The 26,040-nt window shown below is 40.8% G+C and overlaps 1 protein-coding gene across 1 annotated transcript; it reads left to right on the forward strand.

The window, feature by feature from the left end:
* The first annotated feature begins 476 nt into the window (after window positions 1-476).
* Window positions 477-25,157, forward strand: LOC136881326 (pancreatic lipase-related protein 2). Its single transcript, XM_067154139.2, has 7 exons — window positions 477-600; window positions 4,901-5,042; window positions 7,433-7,569; window positions 12,903-13,154; window positions 16,001-16,192; window positions 21,994-22,150; window positions 24,904-25,157. The coding sequence occupies exons 1-7, from the start codon at window positions 555-557 to the stop codon at window positions 24,959-24,961; spliced, it is 984 nt and encodes a 327-aa protein (XP_067010240.2). The 5' UTR covers window positions 477-554; the 3' UTR covers window positions 24,962-25,157.
* Window positions 25,158-26,040: the final 883 nt, after the last annotated feature.

The following is a 26,040-nucleotide window of genomic DNA, read 5'->3' on the forward strand; positions in this document are numbered from 1 at the left end:
GCTAACAGGATTTGCTGAAAGAATACCCTTGCCCGATGTGCTACTAAGAATGGGAGGAAGTAAATCTAAAAGAAAATACTTTCTAACCCTTCCTCAACACCCACATTTTATGAGACACCATGTTTGTAAAACTCCTTTCGTGCTGAACGTCTGTGTTGAACTATCGGCGAAAGAGAGGAGTGTTTTAAAACCAAACGAGCCTGTAGTTCTGCAGGATGGTTGATATCCTGACTATAGCCATGGGACCTCCAGCGTCGATGTCATTCGGCTATTACGCCCCCAAGAGACGAATGCCCAACCAATAACAACACACAGACAACTAGGGCAATCATAATACCGCGGAAAAGGACTTGTCATTCGATTGATCAGAACAGTTTGAGAAATCATTATACCTTATCTTTGTGTTATCTTGATCATTTAATGCGAGTAATGATCTCCGGGGACCGATCACAAGAGGTTGTTTTTAATCTCGACAATCCTCCTCGTCCCTGACACTGAGATAAGACAGACTTTAAAAGGGCCCTTTCTACCTGAAGAAGGCAGTCAATTTCAAGATGAAGGCTCTATCAGTGTTCTTCACCGGGCTCAGCCTGGTCGCAGGTACTCACCTCACAGTTCTCTTGCACTTACCTCTGGGGTTACTCTTACAAATCGCAATGGGTTTTAGGAAAGAAGTTCAATAATAAATATATATTAGCGAAATAATGAAGTGTGTTACATAATAGCAGGAACAGAACGTACCCGTCATTGACTTGTAAGCTGCCATTTCAATACACAACTCTGTGAATTAGTTTCCTAAGGCCTCTTTGTAAACTGTGTTAGTTGTTAATCGCAGAGCTCGGCTGGTGGGGATAAATAAGGCATCAAATCATTTGTTTCAAGCTATTTATACTGTAAAAGTCACGATATGTCAAAGTAAAGACCACAAAAAATTGTTATATTTTACACAATTCGTATGTAATATAGTTTAGAACATTGTCTGTTGCCTTTAATTTTAATTATTATTTCTCTTGTAATACATGCTTATTTATTTATTTATTTATTTATTTATTTATTTATTTATTTATTTATTTATTTATTTATTTATTTATTTATTTATTTATTTATTTATTTATTTATTTATTTATTTATTTATTTTCACAAGGGCACAGAATTTACTCCATGCGTGTGTGTGTTACCAATATTGTTCATCAGAAAGTTTCAATTTGCAATAGATTTTGATAACACGTTATGCAACACAAAAAGTCTAAAATTGGATCGTATGTGTCCAAATGAGTGATAGACTGATGAATCATGACGACGCAGATGGTTCAGTTTAAGGAGACATAAACATCGAGGTCATCAAGCTTATTGTACTGTCAGAAAAACGAAACCCAGTTTCGCTGCATTTATTGTGTGAATTAACCACTATGGCATTAATTGTTTAGTCTTATCCCTCTGTGGAGTGCTGACTTCAGGATTATAAGATCACGGGCTCAACCCTAGCAGAAACACTCAGATTGTCGAAGGGCGAAAAAAAGTCCATTCAACAATTCAATGTCGTTCGATGTCGGCATGTAGAAGATTTCTGGTGATACATTCGGTGTTAGGTACATACACCATGGCGATAGAGCCCTGACGGGCCTTCGTCTATCAAACAACCGCTGCTCAGTCCGAAGGCCTGCAGCGAAGTCAGCGTAACGAATCCTCATGATTTTCTAGACCGAGCTCGCTATATCACTGCCAGATAGCACCTCAATTTCTCTCATGTAGGCTGAATGTAATTCGAAATAGCCCGCCGATTCAGAAAAAAGAACTAGTTGACCTGATAGAGAATCGACCCGCGCCTCTGGGTAAAAGACAGGCTCGCTACTTCTAGACAGCAGGACCGGTACATTCCGTGTTTAACCGATAAAATTTATTACAACTTATCTACAAATCACCCAATAGAGATCCGTTTCTCTGCCATCTCGTACAGTAAAACAGAACGTCGAAATTAGTACGTGGGCAGCCTAGACGGGATCGAACAGGAATGCCTGCACGCGGTAGCTGATACGATAATAATAATAATGATAATAATAATAATAATTTCATAATTAATTGTATAGTAATTAACTTTAGACTAATTTTACTAATGACACTTGGCGCAATCACCCGAACACAGAAGTTACAATCATACTTCCTAGCTATGAATGTTCAGAAATACCAAAATTTTACAATATTCAAGTGCCGTAATCAGCAATTGATAAGCCTGCCATTATTTCTATTACTTCTACTACCGTATTTATTTACTCGTACGTCCTTCCTTAGTCGACTCTTAACAAGAGCATAAATCTCTATTGTTTTGTCATTTTAAACAAGGATTTCCATAATCACACCATTTTGCTTGTGTAAACAGGTTGGAGCTCTCGCAATAAAACACTGAATATGCAGGAGTTGGAAGCATGTTTGCTTAGATAATGAAGGTGTCACGAGAGATAAGATACAATGGAACGTAAATTCCATTATTGTGAAGAACAATGTTAGATTTATTTGCCGATGAGGGTATATAAGCGAAAGAAAAGACAGTCCCCTAGGGGTTAGAGTGGGTAGTTGTCTGAACCGGAGGTGCCCATGTGCGGTCCAGAATCTGAGATTTTGGCCCAGGTGCGACTCCGGAAGTTTTACAATATAATCTACGTGCGATCTGGGCCTTCTGTAAACGGCTTAGCATCTTTTCCTTGCAAGAGCGTTACTAAATTTTGTCTGTTTCATTATGTTTCAGTTTCCTTTACACGATTACGTTGCAGTTACTTTCCACTGCCTACTTTGAATGAATTAACCTAAAACTCGAATTGTCAATACAAAACCATCTAGGAAGACCATTTCTAAGGTCATTGTGATCAAAAAACTTATAACTGTCTCTCATCATTCCTTTCTTCTCAAATTAGCATCAGATCCAATCTCTGCATGTAATGTATCATGGACACAAAACGTGAACTAAACAGCTATGGTTTTTTTTTGCTACTTCTTTTAACGTCGCATTAACTCATCGAAGTTTTTTCGGCAACGGAAGGATGGGAAAGGTTTAGGATTGAGAAGATAGTAGCCTTGGCCACCTAAGAGGTTCGAATCCATTTGCTCCCGAATGTAAGCTCAGAGCTATGTGATACGAACCACGTAGCCAACTCGATTGGACACAACCAAATCGTAATTCACATTCAGAAATTCACTAAACGATCTTTCTGATTCCGTTCTAAAAATTTGTGAAGACGTTCTGTGTTTGATTTCGAATTTGGCCCTAACAATGGACCGCTTCTTGGCATCTCTTCTCTTCTCTTCTCTTCTCTTCTCTTCTCTTCTCTTCTCTTCTCTTCTCTTCTCTTCTCTTCTCTTCTCTTCTCTTCCCAGAGTCCCTTCATTCTTTCGCTTCTTATCTTTTTCTCCTGTTCGGAAATGATCCCTCTGAGTCTCCTTTTTTAGTGGTTTCTCTTCAAATGAGTTTAGAATGTCGACTCTTCTTCTGAGCTAAGACCCCGTGGGGAAGGGATTACTTTACTCGAACTGCTGAAGTAGGCAATGATATTAATCCATTCACATTTCTCTATATCTCTCCCTGACTTTTATCCTGTGGTGAGATCAGCTTTCCTTATTCTCCTCCTCCACTTCGCTATATCGATGACATCATCCTTGGAGAGTTAGCATTGCCACATGTCCCTGGCAACCACTTTCATTCACCCCATTCTGAATCCTCCTTTGGATCCCCTCCCTGGCTCGGATAGGTAGTTACTGTTTTAAGACGAAGTACAGCTTATCCAACGAGTGGTGAAGCTTCAAGGTCACCCTGCAGTACCACTACAGGAGAGCTGTAACGCTGGAGGAGAAGACCCCCTCAAGTGGCTGCGCTCAAGACGATTACATGGTAAGATTATAAGCAATGTCGACAGCAGGGAGGACGGGAACTCACTGCGATGACTTTTCCCTCACGACTGAAACGTGGCTGGAAACCTGCCTGGCCAGATCTGGACAGCGTGACCTTGAGACATCACCACTCGCCGAACTAGCTGTACAGCTGGGCAACCATCTTCTATTAACACTAAAAAGAGGAACAAAATGGAAGGGGTCCGACAAGTCGAAAAATGAAGGTATTGGCCAAGGAAAGAAAGGGTCACGAAGGGCGGAAAAATGAAACCCTCTCTAGGCCTCGGAAACCTAATTCCGTTCGGGTTAGAAAAGAAAAAACTTGACCAATGGAGGTCTGAAAGATGAAAGTGAGGAGTCTGTCACAAGTAAGTGAAATAAATGCAAGACTTAGCTAGGGCAACAGTGTTCGCACCAAAGTTTAGAGCATCTTGGTTCCTCTTTCAGTATCCTCTTACGACAGGTAGAAGATACCGTAGATGTATTCAACTGTCTTTAGCCACAGGGGGAACGGACAGATTCAGTGCCGTGTTCCCGATTTAATCGGAGGGTTTCTTCGACAATGCCCAAACCAGCCCAGTCTATTTCCTTGCTGCTTATGGGCGATGTCGCGTACGCCAAGGTTGCCTCGCAATACTCGTTTTCTGTTACTCCTTGTATCGTCGCACATCACAATCAACATCTTAATTTCGATCCTCTGTGTCATGGTCCAGGTCTCACAGTCATAGGTAAAGACTGGTCTAATGTCGCTCTTGTATACTAATCTTTTCAACTTGACAGGCACTCTTTTGTCATAAAAGCCACCAATTACTTCCCGCCTTTTGAGCCAGGAGCGATTCGGTGTTGCATATCGTATTCAACACTTCGTGATCAATCAACTGTGTTACCAAGATATCTGTATTGGCAAATTGTTGCCAATTGATGGTAATAGGATCTTCTTGGGTCTTGAGAGCAGTCGATATTCTCCTTCACATCTGCAACCTGAGAATTTTTAAATTACCAGAATGTTACTCTGTTACAGTCTTTTCGCATCCCACGGAGACTCCACGCTTCATGTTGATGCCAGACGGTGACGGCAAACTACATCTCGTGGATCTTGAACAGACTGAAGAAGTACGTGCCATCAACCCCGTCACAGATATACAGCTGCTTGTCTACACCAGGTGAGTAATGGTAACAGCAGAGAAACTACTTTATTTGGCATTTAAAAAAAAACTTTGAAGGATATTTAATTGCGTCGGTCTTCAAAATGCGTATCACTACGTGCCACACATTGTTCATAGTGTTTCTAAAGATCATTTTATGAAGAAAATGTAGCTGTAAGGACGCCAAAAAAGGACGTTATATTCTCACGCAATTGGGAAAGTTTTGTAAATAGGTCACCTCCTATCTCGAAACGGATTCTTTGAACATGCCCCAGACAGTATGTAGACATCTGGGGCTGTGAGAGCGGACAGCAGAAAGGGTACGGGAAGGAGTTCCGCGGGAAATTAGGTGATCTCTAAATCGTTGCAGAAGGCTGAGTGACACCCCCGCGGTGGGGGATTGTAACACTTGTTGGAGAAGTAGTCCATGAATCTCGTTTTTTCGTGTTGGTTCTTGGGTATCCTCGTGTCCCACTTTAATTAACATAAGACTGATCTCGTAGCGTAGAACTTTTCAACGACAGCTAACATTGTTCTCGTTTGATGGCTCCTTATTAAATCGCCCCTAGTACTGTTCTGTAACGTGAAGCAAACTTGGCCCATTCTGACGCCCCATCATATGTCCTGTAGAAATGTTCCAAGATAAACACCTTTTTTCTCTGTTAAGAGAACCATAGTCACAGAGATCAACACAACACTGAATCCTCAATATGCCAAACTATTATATTATTATGTATTTAATCGGTTTACCCTCCAGGGTTGGTTTTTCCTCTGGAATCAGCGAGGGATCCCACCTCTATTACCTCATTCGATTCCGGGCTCTGCCACAAAATTTGAAAAGTGATACGGGGACTGGAACGGGGTCCACTCAGCCTTGGGAGGCCAAATGAGTAGAGGGGATTTCGATTCCCACCTCAGCCATCCTCGAAATTGTTTTCCGTCGTTTTCCACTTCTTCTCCAGGCAAATACTGGGATGGTACCTCTTCAGGAAAAGGCCGCTTCCTTCCCTCTTCCTTGCATATCCCTTTCCAATTTTTCCATCCCCCACAAGGCCCCCGTTCAGCATAGTACGGGAGGTCGCCCGGGAGAGGTTCTGGTACTCCTTCTCCCCAATTGTTTTACCAACCAAATTCTCACGCTCCAGGACACTGCCGTTGATGTGATAGAGGTGGGATCCCTCGCTCAGTCCGGGAGAAAAAGCAACTCTGGAGGGTAAACAGATTAAGAAAGAAAGAAAGACCAAGTGTGTCACCGGAGATCTATTACATGCCGACATCGTACAATATAATATAGTGGCGAATGAATATTTCTTTCCTCCCTTCAACTACTGTCGGGCTCCCAAGGTCGGTACTCTACCAATGTTCTACAGTTGGAGCTTAATAATTTTAGTGAAAATAAAATATTCTTGACGCACAATATAATTAGTCTGAACATTAAAGGGTTAACGACGAAATTTTGGTTGGCAATATTTTAGAAATATTTACACTGTTGGGAGTGAACCAGTAAGTAGGGGTAAGAGGTAAAAGTTACATCAATCTCTTTTCAAAATAATACTGTATTTATCGGGTACGATGCGCATTGGTATCACCCAAATATCACTGTAAAATTTGTCACAAATGGAACATAATAATTGCTTTTACACATATCAAGTGAAAAATCCCTGGCAAATTAAGAAATACCGTCGTTATTTGAGAAATATGAAAACATACTTAAGGCTTGTAGACAGGACTGGTTTATGTCGTACTCCGCTGCTGGTGCCGTCTTTTGTTACTTTCTTCAGGTCCAGGGCTAACACCGTGGAATGGGAGTGCTATGTCTGTGGATTCTCATTATCTTTGTCTATATGACTAGAGCGGCCAGTTCAAACAGCAAAATGGCGGTCAACAGAAAAATAGCATGATCCCTGGACCTATAAATATTTTTTTTCTGTTCGAACGAAAGTAGCTCGATCCCTGGACCAATAAATCACTAGTCCACTGAATTTTTCTTATGTACATTGGCCATGCCATTTTGTCGCCTATTAAATATTGCATATCGCGATACAATTCATGAAATGATGATGTTTGACAAGTGAAGCAATGAAACGAAAGCAAAGAAAACGCAAAGAACTTCAGTGAACACAGATATCACACACGAAATCGTTGAAAGTGTAAGACAAAAGACATACGTGTGTCACTGTGAGCGCAACACCAAATGTACTTGTAAAGTGGTAAAGTACGTATACATAATATTCTCCAAAAATCAAATATTTCTTAATTTGCCAGGGATTTTTCACTTGATATGTGTAAAAGCAATTATTATGTTCCATTTGTGACAAATTTTATAGTGATATTTGGGTGATACCAATGCGCACTATACTCTATTTATCAATGAAGACTGATCCATCATGTTGTGTGTCCTTCCACAGAAACAACCCTACATCACCGCAGTACATCAGAATCGAAAATAATCAGGTTGCCAGCAACTTCAATCCCAGTGCGCAGACGAGATTCGTTTCTCATGGATGGAATTCTGCAGCATCGCACATGGATGAGATCCGAGCAGGTACAATTTTTTATTGATAGTACGACTAGGGGGTCTTATTGCATAGGAAAACTTGTTGCATGCAACTAGTTGACGAAAATGTTGATTTGGGCTTTCAGATCTCCAGTATTTCCCCAAGTTCCCGTATTTCAGCCTTATTTATTCAAGTCTCCCGTATTTAAAAATGTATCCCCTGTAAACTTTTCTGTGTTAAAAAATACATACAGAATTTCTGAACCATAAAAAAGGAATCAAACTCAATATATTGTCGATAACTGATAGCAAATTACAAACTTACGATTTAACTTCGACGTTCAACAAATGTTTATGAGTTCCCAGTTCCGATCAGATGTTTGTCAATGTAAGGTCAATATACCGATAGCGTTTGTCAGAAATGTGTGACCATAATTCAGGAGAGTGAAACAAGTGGTGTATATGTGCCCAATTTAGAGAAAGTTTTGTATTTTTCAAGAACACTCCAGACTAAAATGCGCATACTGAAAGAGAGTTTTCATTATTAAATCACAAATAAATAGATAGATAGATTATTTATTTTAGTTGGAAGAGTAACGGACAGTTGATTCAGCCTTAAAATTGACCACTGACTTCGTAAGTATCATGAAAACTGAAACAACCAACTGTATGTATGTATGTATGTATGTATGTATGTATGTATGTATGTATGTATGTGTGTATGTATGTATGTATGTATGTATGTATGTATGTATGTATGTATGTATGTATGTATGTATGTATGTATGTATGCATGTATGTATGTATGTATGTATGTATGTTCGTTCATCACGAGAAAATGGTTGAAGAGAATTGAATGAAGATCGGTATGTAAAGCCAGGGAATAAGGCTCTACAGTCTAGGAAAAAATAATTTTATTCACGGTGGATGAAGTTGTAGTTTAGGGGAAGGAGTCTAAAATGTAAATGTCAAATATCTATGTTATTTGTAGTCCTATCGATATATACTACACAACCAAAGTTATATAGTGTTCAATTTCCGATCATTTATATCTTATACATTTTTACCGTACCGGCTGTGATAGAGATATTCATGAATTTCTGTTTTTATTGCTAAGTCGATATCAACGCCGAACCGCGAGAGAATGGATGAACATAATTGAATGAAAATTGGGATGTAAAGTCAGGAAGTAAGGCAGTATAGGCTATAAATCATTTTATTCACTCTGGATGAAATGGTGGTTTAGGGGAGGCGCCTACAATGTATTTCTTCAATACCAATATTTTTGATCCTATCGAAAAGTTATTAAGAATACAATTTACGATCATGTATGTCTTATACAGTTTTACGGTACCGACTATGATAATAGAATTCATGAATTTAGACTTCTGTTGCTTAGTTCATATCAACGCCGAGCATTGCGAACATGGAAGTATTGTTCAATTGTGTTAACTGGTGATGATTTCTTTAATGATTGTCTTAAGGTGTAAACCCGCGTAGTCATGGATCCATATCAACAAGGAAAATTATGAAAATAATTATTAAAATGAGAAAAAATCGTAAAGGAACTATCAGTGGAAGAATAAGACAAGAGGGAGTCGTGACATGAGGAAGATGACGACCTAATATTACAGAGTCAGAAGGAAACTAAATTTGAAGGCCTACAATATCGAAATCTCATAAAACTGATCAACAATAACATTGCATTGAGCATTGTTGTGATGTGATTTGTCCCTTCTGCTGCCACGCACGTCCGATAGATGGAATTACTGTTGCGTCCCGATTGAAACATGTTCGGATATTGACGGAATGTAGCTGGGAAATTAGATAACTATGCACATTTTATATGATTGTTCCTTCAACAAAGGCTACTACGGCTAGTATATAATTTACTACACAATATACAAAAGAAAGGGCATTTTGCTTCTTAAATACAATACAATGATAAAGAATTAATGATAACTGTCAGACAAGGTCATGGAAGGTCTCCACTCTTTTTCAACTGTATCTTGGGAAAATTTAGAACGGAAAACTGAAGCACCATAATATATTACCACTTATGCTGGGGAGGAGGAACAAAGGTGTTGCAATAAATTGCCTAGCATTTGCAGATGATTTTGCCATATTCTCTGAAAGCCTGACTAATGCAGCAATACAAGTAAATCTTCTAGAAGAGACAGCCAACATGGCAGGTGTAAGAATTTCGGCAGAGAAAACAAAATTCATGACGAATATAAATAATGCTCCAAAATTACTTTGAACAGATGTTGGTTCAATCGAAAGGGTAAAGCAATTAAAACATTAGAGAGAAACAATCCCAGAAAACGGTTTGGAAAAATCTGCTATAGAGGAAAGGATACACAAAATGGAAAGAGCATATGGTATAACAAAAAATTCATACAACAACAAATGTTTATCCAAAAATGTTAAAATAAAGCACTACATCACAGTTGTGGAACCAGAATGCTTATACGCCAGTGAATGCTTAGTACTCAATTATAAACTTGAAAGATCGGAAGTACTAGAAAGAAGAATTATAAGAAAAATATTAGGCCCTCTAAAAACTACAGAATTTTAGAAATTAAGAAGTAATAACGAAATTTATCAGAACATAGAAAACATATCTATAACAGTACGGAAGAGGAGACCGCTATTTTTTTGTACATATTTACAGAATGGACGTCAGTAGACTAACCAAAAAGATCTTCACGTAACTTTGCAAGAAAAAGTCAACAACCACCTGGATTCAAGAGATCAAAAAGACTTGGAAAAGAAACAACATCAGAGAACAACAAATAATGTAGAGATCAATTTTAAGGAAGAAATGATTAGAGATGAAACGATTTCAAGGGAGGGAGGCAAAGAAAACCGGCATAAAGTGGTCTGAAGAAACAAACCATAGTAAAACAATGAAGGAATATTGGAGGAAAAGTAAGGTACAACAACAAAGGATGAAGAATTGAAATTGGAACGTGGTCCCTAGTAGGCTATAATGCAAGAAAAAGAAGAAGAAGAAGAAGAAGAAGAAGAAGAGAGATCTAGATGACCGTGCTAATATTTACAATTTAATATTGAGCTCTTGAAATTTCTCACATTAAGAAAGGTTTTAGTATCCATCTTAGAAGCGTGGGTGAAAAATATCACTAACATAGGGTTTGGGGTAAGGATTGCTTAAACTGAGAACCACAGCTGAGTGCAACTACTGCTCCACTACTTAGTCTGCTTTTGACTTAGTTCAGATGACGCTCGCCATGGATAGCAATTATGTTGTATGGTACAACAGTGCACTAGCCCGTGCGTCGTCAACAAGTTTACCTGTGTAAGAGGGCCCTTAAAAACCGTAGGATTGGCAGGAAAGGCTCATTACATACCGCACCACTCGTGTGGACTCTGATCTATAGGGACTGATGACCATTCCATTTCGTATATTACATAAACAATTACGCAACAACCACCATCACCAATTATCTCGTTACCGTGACGATTCAACAATAGTCCATGCCAGTGATGCTCGCCGTTGTTGATTTCAGAAAAAAAATACAAACTCGTGAATCACTTCTTATAATAGCTCTTACGGTAAAAAAAGAAAACTGTTTTAGACATTGGAAAGTGCATTTTATATCATTTTTTTAACAATTTGCTTTATCGATATCGATACGGATAGGTCCTATGGCGACTATTATAGGCCTATCACATTTATTACGCAGGTACACTGTTTAGATCTCTCTGGTGTATCTAAATTTGTGAAAAATGAAATTATTGTGAATGTCTCCTTTATTATTCCTCGCACAATGAAACATAGCAGATCGGAAAGTAAATGCTGCAACACTTTTATTATATACAGGATGTCCGAGAAGTTTCCGTATCCATAGCTTAAAACGTTATATTGTAGATTGGAGTACTTACATACAGGATAGTCGAGAAAAAACGTAAACCGGGTATATAAGTGTTAGAGGGTTGGTCATGCTGATTATAAGAAAGATTCGATATCTCGTACCGTAGTCATTTTATCAGCTGCTGAATTTAGCCAATCTGATCATTTCACGAAGAGTTCAAATGGGCTTTGCGGTGTTGCTAAATCTGTAAGTGGCTTAAGACCATGGCATGAAAGCACCAGTCAAAGAATAAAACTTCGCCACGGGAGGGGTTTGAATACAGACCTCCCCGCTGTAAGGATCGCTCCGCAGTAAATACGCCACAGTGACAGTGGCTGAACGCAATGTTGTGTTTGGTTTGATGCTGATTTCTCGGTACGGATCACCACAATTCTTCAAAATATTTGTAAGCATGACAAACACACTAACGCTTATATAAAAGACCACTCTGTACAGTGTGTAAGTACGCCAATCTACAATATATTGCTTTTACCTAGGGGTACGGCGATTTCTACGACAGCATGTACAGTGCTAGATATAAATAATATTGACGAAAAAAGTAACATTTCGCGATTTCACACCCTTAATATTGCTACGCCATATTGAATAATATATAGCTTACGAAGTCCAAGAAATATTAGATTAGAAAATGAGGTCTCTAAGGAAGTAGATTAATATTTTTACTTTGGTAGTAGAATAATTAACGGTGGAAGAAATAAGGATGACATAAAATTCAGATTAACAGAAGTAAGTAAATGCATTTTTTCACTTTGAATATTGACATAGAAATTACAAAAAAAAAAAAAAAAAATGAAGACTTTTGTCTGGAGCGTGGCATTGTATGGAAGTGAAACGTAGACAGTAATTGGCTCAGAAAGAAAGAGAATAGAAGCTTCTGAAATGTGGTCTTACAGAAGAATGTTAAAGGTGAGATGGATAGATCAGATCAGATTCGAACTGGAGAAAGGAGAACGATTTGGCGTAATTTGACTAAACGAAGAGGTAGAATGATAGGAAACATCTTAAGACACACAAGACTTGTTCTAAGGGAAGTGCAGATGGTAAGAACGGTAGTATACCAAGGCATGCATATGACAAACACATTAGAACAGATGTAGGATGTAGTAGTTATGTAGGAAGGAAAATATTAGCACAAGATAGGTTGGCATGGAGAGTTGCATCAAACCTGTCTATGGACTGATGATTCAAACAACAACATAGCATAGTGTACACCTCAGCTATCCCCTTAACCTAAACACCGAGTTATAGAAATTCTGTTGAGTCATTTCCCCGCCATATCTTCCAAAATGAAAATGACAACAACACAGCCATACACAAATTGAAGTAAAGGTACTCCGACTTTTGGATAATTAATCTAAGATAAATACGAAGTAGAAGGCAAACATTTGAAAATGTACAGACGCATTTGTAATTTTATTTGCATAAATATATTTGCTGATAGCATGATGTATTTCAACAAGAATGATGTTCCTTTTGTTTACGTAGCCTACATGGCCGACAGCAGCACCAACTACAATGTCATCCTAGTGGACTGGTCAGGACTTGCGGGTACGCTTTATACTACCGCCAAGTCTAACTCGCTGCAAGTGGGAGAATATCTGGCGAAGGTGGTTTCCTACCTGATACAGAACAAAGGTGTAAATGCCAATAATATTCGACTGGTGGGACACAGCCTTGGAGCGCAACTGTCGGGTGTGGCCGGCAACAGGCTAGGAGGAATTCTGCCCATGATAACAGGTAAGAATGATAAAATACTACATCAGAAGACATCGTTCATCATCATCATCATCATCATCATCATCAGTATACGCAGAGCTTTATTTGGAAAATATGAACTATCGGTATTCCCTGACCTTTCACGCTCCAGGGGCTCTGAATTTTGGAGCGTGGGTTGGCGACCACGGGGCCCCCAGCTGAGTCCTGGCATTGCTTCCACTTACTTGTGCCAGACTCCTCACTTTCATCTATCCTATCCGACCTCCCTTGGTCAACTCTTGTTCTTTTCCGACCCCGACGCTATTAGGTTTGCGAGGGCTAGGGAGTCTTTCATTTTCACGCCCTTCGTGGCCCTTGTCTTCCTTTGGCCGATATCTACATTTTTCGAAGTATCGGATCCCTTCCATTTTTCCCTCTGATTAGTGTTATATAGAGGATGGTTGCCCAGTTGTACTTCCTCTTAAAACAATAATCACCATCACCACCTGACCTTTCAGCATTTTCCGATGCTATTCAATTTACAATTATTGGTTTTACGTTGACTAATAATTTATATTATTATACACATTTTCAAATGTTTTTCAAACCATTCTTTTCATAATATTCGTCGTCTTCTCCACCTTGTCCCAGTTTAGATGTCGGCTTCAACAATGAGTTTCCTCCATTTCTGTCTGTCTCTCACATCCTCTTCCCTAAGTCCTTTCTCCTTTAAATCATCCACGGTCCCTCCATCCCATCTTCTGTCTTTCTCTTAATCTTTTTTCCTGTCACCGGTTTATCTTATCCGATGCTCTCTTCATAGCCTCAGTTTCCTTCCTTCTTACGACAATACCATAACACCTCAAAGGAAGGAAGTACCGAAGGGGCAAGCATTCTAAATTCGGATCTACGAACCATTAAATGCCAACGCGCGCTGTAGAACATTAAAATGTGTAAGCTAATTTATTTATAAATGTTCTGATGTTGAATTTTACAGGACGATTCATAAGTCATTATACAAACTTTGTGGTTTTAAAATATAAAACTTTCACTGAAATTGCCCTATTTCAGAGTTATGCAATACAACAAAATATATTCCTCCCAGAGTTTATTTATTTAAGGACTTCACATTCATCTAATGTATTGTACACAGTGTTAGTTTACAGTAAATGTATTTTACCTAGAGTAGAATTTCACCCAGTGCTATACAGATAAAACAAAAAATAATTTCTCCCAGAATTCAACTAAACAAAGGGATCACAAATTCAGCACAAACTAGGTACAGTTCAGTACATTCAGTTTGCCCCAAAGTTAGGATAATCAGACGTCCCTCATTTTACGGGATTGTCCCTTATTTCCTTAAAGTGTCCCGTTGTCCTAGAAAAAATATGCGGGTCGCATATTGCCCCAATTTTTGTGAACGTCCCGTATATTTTAAAATACCGTGTTTAAACTTTATTTATACCAAAGTTCTGATGTATATATCTCATTGTGTAAAGTAATTACAGTTTGTTTTCTTGGCACTAAATGTAACAAACCAGTGAGACAGACCTATAAAAGTGTAAAAATGGCAACTCATAATCCTGCTGATTGCTTTGATATGAATATGTCTATTGGCTGGGGGTTATCCGAAAATAAGTGACGGGAAGTGACTTAACATTAGTCGTTACCGTATGCCTTGGTAACCAAAGATGCTGCGGCTCTGGATTTGTATAAATAGACTGTGTTGAAATAGAAAGTGTACCGTAAGTGACGTCACATTATTACCGTTTACCTTGGTCGCCAAAGATATTCCGACTCTGGATTTGTATAAACAGACTGTGTTGAAATAGAAAGTGTACCGTAAGTGACGTCACATTAGTCGTTAGCGTAGACCTCGGTCGCCAAAGGTGCTCTGTGAAACGATTCATATAAATCGGTCCTTAATATTAAAGTTTCATTTCTTGAAAGACATATTCATAATCATTATCTTTTCTCAAAGGGAAAAGTTTCTTTCCTGCAACACTTTATGTACTCGAATTGGGCCGCTTCCATTTAATAATAATAATAATAATAATAATAATAATAATAATAATAATAATAATAATAATAATGATAATAATAATAATAATAAGTACTTGTTTTCATGTTAAGAAATTCTAATCTTAAATAGGGCCTAATAATCAACAGCAGTCGAAGTGCCCCGTATTTTCATGCTTGTAATCTGGTCACCCTACCCAAAGCATGTTCAGAGTTACTTCCATGAAGTAACACAGAGACGTGCTCGTCATTGTTCTGCTCTTTGGGTGTCACAGATACCGTTCAGACCAGGTTCAGACCTACGCACAGCAAACAAAGCCTTTCTTGTCGGAATCCACTGTTCGCAGTGGGGTATACAAAAAAAAAAAAAAAAAACTTCTATAGTCCTGTCGTCACCGGTGAACAGAACAAACCCCTAAAAAGAATTAAACGTAATGAAGAGGGAAATCCCAAAAACTTAATTTATGTCACACGTATTCTGGTCGTACAAGAATTATTTTCGACAGATCACGCGAAGATTGAATTTTCTCTTTAATTCTGTCAATTTTGAATCGTTGTGAAAGAGAACATGATACGTTTGAAGACTGTATTGGCCCATGTGTTTAACGTCTAGCAAAATAGAACATAACGCGTAATAACTCTGGAATAAATCACCTTCCGGAAAAATATAACATGTTAGTCTCAGTTTTACATAGTGATTCGTAAGTCACTGTTTAAATTTTGAGGGTTAATGCACAGGTAAAATAATATATCGTATGTTTAATACGTGGTTTTGCACACAACCCCTTGAATAGTTGTAATGGTAGTTTATTGTAATTGACAACGTATTACACTTTTCTTTTATAATAATGTATTTCCTCTTTCTCCAGGTCTGGATCCAGCTGCTCCTCTCTTCGGCTCTGAATCACAGGCAAATCGCTTGGACAGCACGGACGCCAAGTTCGTCCAGGTCATCCACACCTGTGCAGGATTACTGGGATGGAAAGATCCTATGGGACACGTGGATTTTTACCCGAACAAGGGCGAACCCATCCAGCCAGGTTGTGGAGTGGACCTAGGAGGTGAGTATCTGATTCAGTGGCGTGCGGTCAACACATTCGTTACCCCATCTGAAAAAAAGAAGCAAGCTGCCCCGCCATATTACTATTTACAAATTGGTATTTACAGCACCATCATCACAGATGTTACAGCAGATTTTAAACAATGTACTCACAGTTTCACCCGGTGACACTTCGTAATCGTACTGCCATGATTTTCAAAGAAATATAATGGGACTTACTTTTCTGTTCTTTAACTTAAAAATCCTAGCCTAAACTGACTGAGGAAAAGTTAGCAGGTGTTTTACCGTACCGAAGTTTTACAGTTTCACTTGCTTACTGTGTGTAGACACAGCGACAACAGACGTGGAAATATATTCCTCACGATGAATAACGCTGGTTATATTGACGAAGAATGCCACACAACTTCTCTTATAATCCACGAATAACATTACAATAATTCACAACCCCTGTCACCATTAGGGGCTGTCTGGCCGAGGCGGTAAAGGAGTGCTCGGTTCGCCCGGAAGGACGTGGGTTCGAATCCCCGTCAGGAAGTCGTAAAATTTAAGAAACGACATATCCACTTCCGGAGGTTCATATGGCCCTGAGGTCCACTCAGCCTACACCAAAAATGAGTACCAGGTTAATTCCTGGGGGGAAAGGCGGCCGGGCGTAGAGCTAACCACTCTACCCCATCACGTGCCGAGGTTAACAATGGTGGAAGCCTTTACCTTCCACTCCTCCAAGGGCCTTCATGGCCTGTACGGAGGTGACTTTGCTTTTTGCTATCACCATTACAGTAAACTCAGCAACATAATAGAAAATATTTGTACTTTGCGCTTGATTCTGTGTTCATGCTGGGAAACGTAAATACACTGACTGACAGAGCAAATGCAACACCAAGAAGGAGTGGTTCGAAAGGGATGAAAGTTGAGGAAAAAACAGAGACGGCGCGGACGAATAATTGATGTTTATTTCAAACCGATATGCAGGTTACACAATGCGCACGGCATCGACTCAGTAGGATGTAGGACCACCGCGAGCGGCGATGCACGCAGAAACACGTCGAGGTACAGAGTCAATAAGAGTGCGGATGGTGTCCTGAGGGATGGTTCTCCATTCTCTGTCAACCATTTGCCACAGTTGGTCGTCCGTACGAGGCTGGGGCAGAGTTTGCAAACGGCGTCCAATGAGATCCCACACGTGTTCGATTGGTGAGAGATCCGGAGAGTACGCTGGCCACGGAAGCATCTGTACACCTCGTAGAGCCTGTTGGGAGATGCGAGCAGTGTGTGGGCGGGTATTATCCTGCTGAAACAGAGCATTGGGCAGCCCCTGAAGGTACGGGAGTGCCACCGGCCGCAGCACATGCTGCACGTAGCGGTGGGCATTTAACGTGCCTTGAATACGCACTAGAGGTGACGTGGAATCATACGCAATAGCGCCCCAAACCATGATGCCGCGTTGTCTAGCGGTAGGGCGCTCCACAGTTACTGCCGGATTTGACCTTTCTCCACGCCGACGCCACACTCGTCTGCGGTGACTATCACTGACAGAACAGAAGCGTGACTCATCGGAGAATACGACGTTCCGCCATTCCCTCATCCAAGTCGCTCTAGCCCGGCTCATGCCAGGCGTGCACGTCTATGCCGTGGAGTCAATGGTAGTCTTCTGAGCGGACGCCGGGAGTGCAGGCCTCCTTCAACCAATCGACGGGAAATTGTTTTGGTCGATATTGGAACAGCCAGGGTGTCTTGCACATGCTGAAGAATGGCGGTTGACGTGGCGTGCGGGGCCGCCACCGCTTGGCGGCGGATGCGCCGATCCTCGCGTGCTGACGTCACTCAGGCTGCGCCTGGACCCCTCGCACGTCCCACATGTCCCTGCGCCAACCATCTTCGCCACAGGCACTGCACCGTGGACACATCCCTATGGGTATCGACTGCGATTTGACGAAGCGACCAACCTGCCCTTCTCAGCCCGATCACCATACCCCTCGTAAAGTCGTCTGTCTGCTGGAAATGCCTCCGTTGACGGCGGCCTGGCATTCTTAGCTATACACGTGTCCTGTGGCACACGACAACACGTTCTACAACGACTGTCGGCTGAGAAATCACGGTACGAAGTGGGCCATTCGCCAACGCCGTGTCCCATTTATCGTTCGCTACGTGCGCAGCACAGCGGCGCATTTCACATCATGAGCATACCTCAGTGATGTCAGTCTACCCTGCAATTGGCATAAAGTTCTGACCACTCCTTCTTGGTGTTGCATTTGCTCTGTCAGTCAGTGTATTAGTCTGCATGTTTGGAAATCATCCTCTACATGTGCAATCAATCAATCAATCAATCAATCAATCAATCAATCAATCAATCAATCAATCAATCAATCAATCAATCAACCTTTAGGCTATACATGCCGAAATAGAAAAATAAAATAAATACTTTTATTAAATTTTATTTCATAAATTGCCTCTATTTTTATCAGCAAGACGATGTACACGTGACTATACTGTAGTCACTTGTGTGTGGCGCATAACACTTCGAGTGTTAACTACTGCAACTCTTTTGTGGCGCAATCCAACGTTTCCCTAGCTAGCTGGTCTGTTGCCATAAGGCGCGTGAATCTCCCCGCCACACTAGGACAAGGCGTCAACGCAGCAAGTGGAATTGGCGCCTGATAAGAAACCTTGTTCACTGGAGAGAGCTGGACTGATGTAGAGCAGATTGTCGAAACAGCTGTACTTACTGTACTTAGCTTGACTTAAATGTTTGAAGATTTTTAAACATCATTTAAAACATTCTAAGGAATAATAAAAAAATGTAAACGAAATTCTTTTACCCCAGCGCGAGATGGGGTTCAGTGCACGCCACTGGTATTTTTGACATGAATATGTCTTATGGCTGGGGACGATCCGAGTACTGTGTAACGTAATGCGACAAAATGTATGACGGAAGTGACGTCACGTTAGTCGTTACCGTAGGCCTTGGTCGCCAAAGATGCTGTGGCTGTGGATTTGTATAAATAGAATGTGCTGAAATAGAACATGTACCGTCAGTTTATTTATTTATTTATTTATTTAGCGTATGGCCCATACAATCAAGTTGAGTTCAAATATAAATTATATACATATTTACATAACAAGAAATAAATGAACAAGAAAAGGCTCCCTACAACTGAATGTCAAGATCACTGATCCACTGTATTGCTTCTGGAGTTGCCATCAGGAAATCCACTTTGCTGCCTGTGTATGCCCGCGTTTCACACTCTCTGACAATATGATGTGTGGTTTGTCGTGCAGCTCCACAGTCACACGCGGGTGTCGGCAACTTGTTCCATTTAAACAGCATGTCTCTGCATCTGCCATGGCCTGTTCTTATTCTGTTCAGAGCAGACCATGTTTTACGTGGTAGTTGAAATCCACTTGGAAGTTTGGCATTCGAGAACATACTGTGTAGGTGAATCTCCGTTGCTGCTCCCCACCGTCTTTTACACTCTGCAGTTGGCTTGTAGCCTCTAGCAACCATGTCTAAGGCGTTACGTAAAGTTGGATGGCGTGAACGTAATCTGTTTTGGTTGACAGTTCGTAGATCTTCATGTACAGCAGGGCCTCTCAAACGCCCAAAATCTCACGCGTGCAGATAGAGGCGCAAGAGCTCCGTGCACTGTGCATCGCTGCCGTTCGGCATGGCTCGGATCAACGCTTCGTCTATGGGCTACTCGGCTAAGCTCGGCTCAACTCGCCTATACTGGGCTCAAGTCAGCCCGGATTTGGAGCGCTACGGCGCAAATGGGGCAGAGGGAGACAGGCGGAGCGAGCGAGACAGGCGTGAGGAAAGAGAGAGTAAGCGCTACTGCTCCAAATCGAGGAGTGGGGTGTCTGCACTCTGGTCAACCAAGCCAAGTCGTCTTTTGCACCGTGCACAGTGCATGCACCACGCGCATGCACCCTGAGAGGCCCTGATGTACAGGTAGATCGGGGTTCCTTAAGATTTTATTGAATTCCTTGATGAGAGCGGTGGATCTGCGTAAATCAGATGGCATTATTCCAGATAGAAGCGGAAGCCAATGAGTTGGTGTAGATCGAATTGTGCCAGTTATTAAGAGCAAGGAGAGGAAGCTTAAAAATGGTTGGCCTCAAGGTTCAGTCCTATCGCCACTCCTGTTCAGCTTACATATATCTCATCTGCCTCAAGTTACATCACGGAAATTCTGCTACGCTGATGATATAGCAGTAGCTGTGCAACGCAAAGAACTGTATCGTCAGTGACGTCACATTAGTCGTTACCGTAGGCCTTGGTCGCCGAAGAAGCTACGGCTACAAGTGAAGTTTCTTTAACGTAGATCTAGAGTTCTTCTTGATATAACATTGAGGGAAACTGTCTTTTTAAACTATTTGTGTTGGGTCGCACCGACGCAGACAGGTCTTATGTGGCGACGAAGAGATAGGGCAGTGCTGCAGTACTAGGACTGAAAAAGAAGTGCCTTAATTAAGGTACAGCTCCACCATTTTCCTGGTGTGAACATGGGAAACCAAGGAAAATCATCTTCAGTGCTACGGACAGTGGGGTTCGAACCCACTATCTCCCGAATCCAACTACGTGATTCAAACCGCGTGGTCGCTTACTGGGTCCGAAGCCATGACGGCCTCCAGATGATAGGCAACCTAGCAGCAGTACGCAGATCTGGCAGGATCTATGACAGCAATCGTTGTCGACAATGTCACAATGAGACATTACTACGTTCGTCCCATCCAGACCAAAATCATGAAAGATTTAAATGTGATTGTCCATGAAAGAGCTGGCGGCGTGTCCACAACTGGCAGCTGTCGTCCAATAGACGTCCTTCGACGAACGAAAATATACAAATAAATCAGGTGGATCCAAACGTCTGATTTGAGACTAATGCGAAATAGCCAGTGGAAGTTGGCGAAGAGCAAAAGGATAGATACAGTCCATGTATTTCCTACAGTTTTAATGAATATCAAGAAGCTTTTAATTGTAGGAATTACGCTTGAAGCCAGAGGCAGGGTAACATTTTCCTTTGTCGAATTCTGCTACAGACTCAGAATCAGAACAAACATGCAATCCCTAGTGTTGCTCTCACAGCACTGAAGGGATCCATCAGGATACTGAGACTCATTTAGCCGGGCTGAGTGGCTCAGACGGTTAAGGCGCTGGCCTTCTAACCCCAACTTGGCAGGTTCGATCCTGGCTCAGTCCGGTGGTATTTGAAGGTGCTCAAATACGAGACCCCGTGTCGGTAGATTTACTGGCACGTAAAAGATCTCCTGCGGGACTAAATTCCGGCACCTCGGCGTCTCCGAAGACCTTAAAAAGTAGTTAGTGGGACGTAAAGCAAATAACAATATTATTTATTATGAGACTCCATTTAAATTCATCCTCACGATAACTCATCAATGCGCCGCAAATCACAAAAATGTCTCGTTTGGTATTTGCTGTATTTTGAGTTTTCTTTGTTCATAACTGCTGGAGGCTATTGATCAGTTTGTGATATCTGAAGCCTTCTCGTTTTATTGTCATCTCAGTTGCGTTCTTCAGTCCTCTGAAATTAATTTATATAAATATATTTATAAACTGCCTGTTCAGGTATAATTCTGTTACAATATGCTTTATTTTTCAGATGGTTTATAAAATTATTTATTAAAAATTAGTTTCGGCAGACTGAAAAACCTAACAATTATTAATGAAAAATATAAATTTAATGCAATATTCTGGATCCTTGTTGTCTCCTGCAAATTTAGTCATTTAACAAAAAATAAAGCTTTTTTTTTCACAATATGGTATTTTTAACATGTTCTCAGGTGCATGCAGTCACGGCCGATCACACGAGTATTTCGCTGAATCCATCACAACCACCAAGGGCTTCAGGGGCTATAAGTGTTCCAACTGGAACAACTACAATAGCGGCAACTGTAACAATAACCAGCAGGCTATGATGGGAGAGAAGGTATCTCACAGGTAAGACATAAGACGTCTGTAAATTACACTTTTCTGAATGCATTAATTAGAAGTTTGTTATCTATCTTTTATATCCTCTATCTTAGAAATCTAAATTTACTATTACCATGTTATATCTTGAGGTAACACGGTAAGTCCAGTATACGTGGTGGAAGGTAACAACGAGGCGTTCTGATATTTTAAGTGGTCATCTCCCTAAGTTTCATTCGGTCTGGTCCAAAGCAAACTGCTCCTTTGTTAGTGCCGGATGGTAACTACTCCAAAGGTCTTCGTTAACTCAACGAATATCTCTTGTCTTCTCGGAATTCATGGAAGAATTACAAGTGTTGGTTTACATTACGGTGGTTGTGGCTCGAGGTTCCTGTTCCTGATCACTTTACACATAAGGTGCTCCCGAACATGTGGAGGTGATCAGCGGATGGATACTGAATCCCAAAAGAACGCAGAGAGTCCCGAGAAACATATGCCCTTCGATAGATCGCTTACGAGTTACAGACTACCCAAATTTGTACCTTACCTGACAGATCTAAGTAGCTGTCCCCTCAGTGGCGGTTGGTGCATGGAGGGCTTTTGGGCGCCGCCCCAGCGCATTTTCAAAAACACTTAACATAATTTAACTCTGTAACTGATTACATAAACAGATGGATAAATGTAACGAAGTCGAACTTGTGGTGGTGTGCTATACGATGTTATCTTCATTATTTTGGCTGTAAACATTTCGCTTTTCTATTTTCAGAGATATGACAAAAGCATTCAGACCGTGGCGGCTGTCCAGAAAGCACGATATTTCTCTTTAGTCTTGAGGCGCTGGGGCTATGGCAGGAGAGCCCTCAGTAGTTTCGTAGAGTTAGCAAGTGTGCGGGGTGCGCGGAAGCCTGGGAGGACAATATGGGCTTGTCAGGGGAAAGAAGAGCGCAGGCGGGTGTATGGTCTGTCCGGCGAAGCCTTCAGCAACATCGCCAAACACTTTGCAATGTGCATAGGCTGTTTCCCTCCCCTGCCCCACGTCTTACACTAACTGTTGATAGAGATTGATTCCAAAACTATGAATTCCATTAGACTGACCATTGAAACAGTTCTCCAAAGAAACCAAAATAAAGATTTAAAATGTAACCAAAAAGTGACGGCACCATTTGTAGTTTGGTCAAATTGTTAAATACGTCTTCTTCAACGAGCTAGAGTAACATAACCTATTATTATTATTATTGTTATATTTTAGCTGTAAATATCGCGGTGCTGGTCAGTGAATACTGGGTCGATTAGGGAGGGGGAAGAATTGGCGCCAAAGCCCAATGTCACGAACCGCCACTGGTCCGCATGTTGGAGATAATTCATTCTAATACAAGAATTGCTCGAATTGTTTGTCCATCATGCCCCTGAATACACATCTGATCACGCCACCCTCACTGATTTTTTGGACACGTTCGACCACTCTAGGCATTAATGGCACCCTTGTTCCACACGCTTTCAGTACTGCAATACCCGTAACGGCATGCCTGGCTCCAAACTTAATTCTAAATACGAACACCACTGCCCCAACTCGCATTATATAGGTCATTCCATGTAAAGAAAACAGAATTGCTCTTATGACGGCAGGGTTGCCACAACGAACCGCTCTGTTCAACAGCATCACGGGAAAACGGCGGTACATATATTGGTGAAACTAAATATTTAAGTGCAAGATAAAAGGAGAAGAAACTTAGATAAAAACTATTTTTTGGAATTCAATCTTGGTTTTAGACGGTGGCTCATTTTAATTTTCGCAGCAATAGAGGGAATCGGTGGAACATAAACTTGTGAAACTCAGCACTTAAGATCATGATAGAGGGAGGAAGAAACTAAGCTGCAAATAATATTTATGGAATCTAGAGTTTAGGTTTTTACAGCAACAAGGGTAAACTACTGCACTACTGCACATAGAAAACCTCAGTATTGAAGTTCAAGGGAAACTGGGGGAGAAAATGCACAACAGATAATTGTTATAGCCTCGGGGGATGGGAGATGCAGTTAACTGCATTTAATAAAGTTGTCCATGTAACGCCAGGTACTACTATGACGTCGTATCGCCCCAAGAAAAGATTGGTAAAAATTAAATGCGCTTAAGAAACACAGATAAAAATCATAGCGAATTTCTGTATAAGTACAAATCATGTCGTGATGTACCACAGCATCAAAATCTTCAGTAACAACTGCCGTACAGTACGAGAATATTAGAACACACACAGATAAATAGATGACTGTTCTTCAACATTGACAAGCTGCCGGCGATTCACAGCGTAACGGATAACACGTTACATGTACCAGAGCAACTTAGAAGGAAAATGAAGGAAGGCTGTTCTCGTCATTGTGCTTCCTCCCTGCGATTGTATTTATTAAGTAGAGAATGTTAAGTACTTATTTTAATATCTCATGGGCAAAAAAATTCCGCATGCGTTTTCTTTCTTTCATCATACAATATAAATTACAATATAATCTTCCTTAATCACGAGGAATTATGGGTGTCTAAGAGGGGGTGTGTTCACTCCTTGTAGCTCCATAAAAGCAGTGCATGGAATGATTTATAGCTAATAAATAAAACAAGCTTAAACCGTAAACAGTCGACTGTAGGGCACACCGTATGTTCATAGAGACGTTTCATGTTGTTTTGGGCGGCGCTATCCATCCCCCAGATTTACCTGCTACATGTTAAACACCATGTTTTCCTTTTGGAGAAAGTTTTGTAATGATAACTATTTTTTCTAAATCTGTTCCAGTGTTTCGGGAAGCTTCTATCTCAAAACAGCCAAATCTTCTCCCTATGCTCTGGGATAAGATGCCTTCATCTCAACCTGCCTTTCACTCAAAACTATACTCAAGAAACCTTTAAGAGAGGGATCATAACGCCTTCTTCCTGGAAGAAAGAAGAGATTATACTCAATTAATGTGACATCAAATTTAATAAATATCATTCCATTTCATTCAGCCTTTAATCATCATTCTGTAAATAAAGCAATTTTTTACATCAAAACTGTATTTAAATTTTCTCTGCCTGTTGTTACATTTTGATAGATGCGAAATTGCGTTTACTGGCGTCTCACAACGAGCACTCACGAAGTGCCTGACTGAGGATGATGATAATTGTTGTATGTCCGGCGCTCCCTTCTCGCTCCGCCAGCCAGCTGCACGCGCGCCTGTGTATCATTCTGCTAGCTTCGACGCGCAGCCCTCAGTGCGCGTGCCTGACCATCGAGTGTACTATAAATAGGAGCTCCCTGCCTGCTTACTTGCCCACTTGCCCCGGTGTCCAGCTCCAGAATACACCCTACGTCGAGCACGGAGGCTACTCCTCTTGAAAATGTGCTTCGACCAGGTGGACTGAATTTCTGGCAGTACGAGGTCTCACCTCTGGTCACCGCTCCCTTACCTGTTTCCGCTGCCTATGTTCCGTAATTCTTTTACAAGCCATTTTCATTCCCTAAGTTATGCAAGCTCCCTTAGTTTCGCTAGGTGGAATTTCTTCAATCAATTGAACTTGCTCTTTAGGAATTCAGGCACTTCAACAAACAAGGACTCTCATGAACATTTATGTTAGTGTGCCAGATAGTTCTCGACTATCAACGTGTCAATTCACAAAGACTATCTTTTCAAGATAGGAGTGTATATAAAGACTGCAAACCTGTACATATTGTATAAAGACAGACTTTTCTCAAGATTCAATATTCCTTTTTGCTTCCAAATAAATTTCAGTTATTTGTGTAAATATTATAAAGTGAAGCAAATAAAGTTGTGTTCTGTAAACTTCAACCTTGGTTACAACAATAATGATGATGATTGTCGTTTAAACGGGCCTAACATCTAGGTCATCGGCCCCTACAGCCTGACTGATAATAGTATAAAATCAAATGCGATGG

The sequence above is a fragment of the Anabrus simplex genome, chromosome 9 (genome assembly GCF_040414725.1).
Source record: "Anabrus simplex isolate iqAnaSimp1 chromosome 9, ASM4041472v1, whole genome shotgun sequence".
Lineage (NCBI taxonomy): Eukaryota > Metazoa > Arthropoda > Insecta > Orthoptera > Tettigoniidae > Anabrus > Anabrus simplex.

Excerpts from the sequence above, each read along its gene's own strand:
- LOC136881326 (XM_067154139.2), top strand. The coding sequence starts at position 555 with ATGAAGGCTCTATCAGTGTTCTTCACCGGGCTCAGCCTGGTCGCAG. Across the intron at positions 601-4,900 it reads CGGGCTCAGCCTGGTCGCAG|TCTTTTCGCATCCCACGGAG; the intron begins GTACTCACCTCA and ends ACTCTGTTACAG. Across the intron at positions 13,155-16,000 it reads AATTCTGCCCATGATAACAG|GTCTGGATCCAGCTGCTCCT; the intron begins GTAAGAATGATA and ends CTCTTTCTCCAG.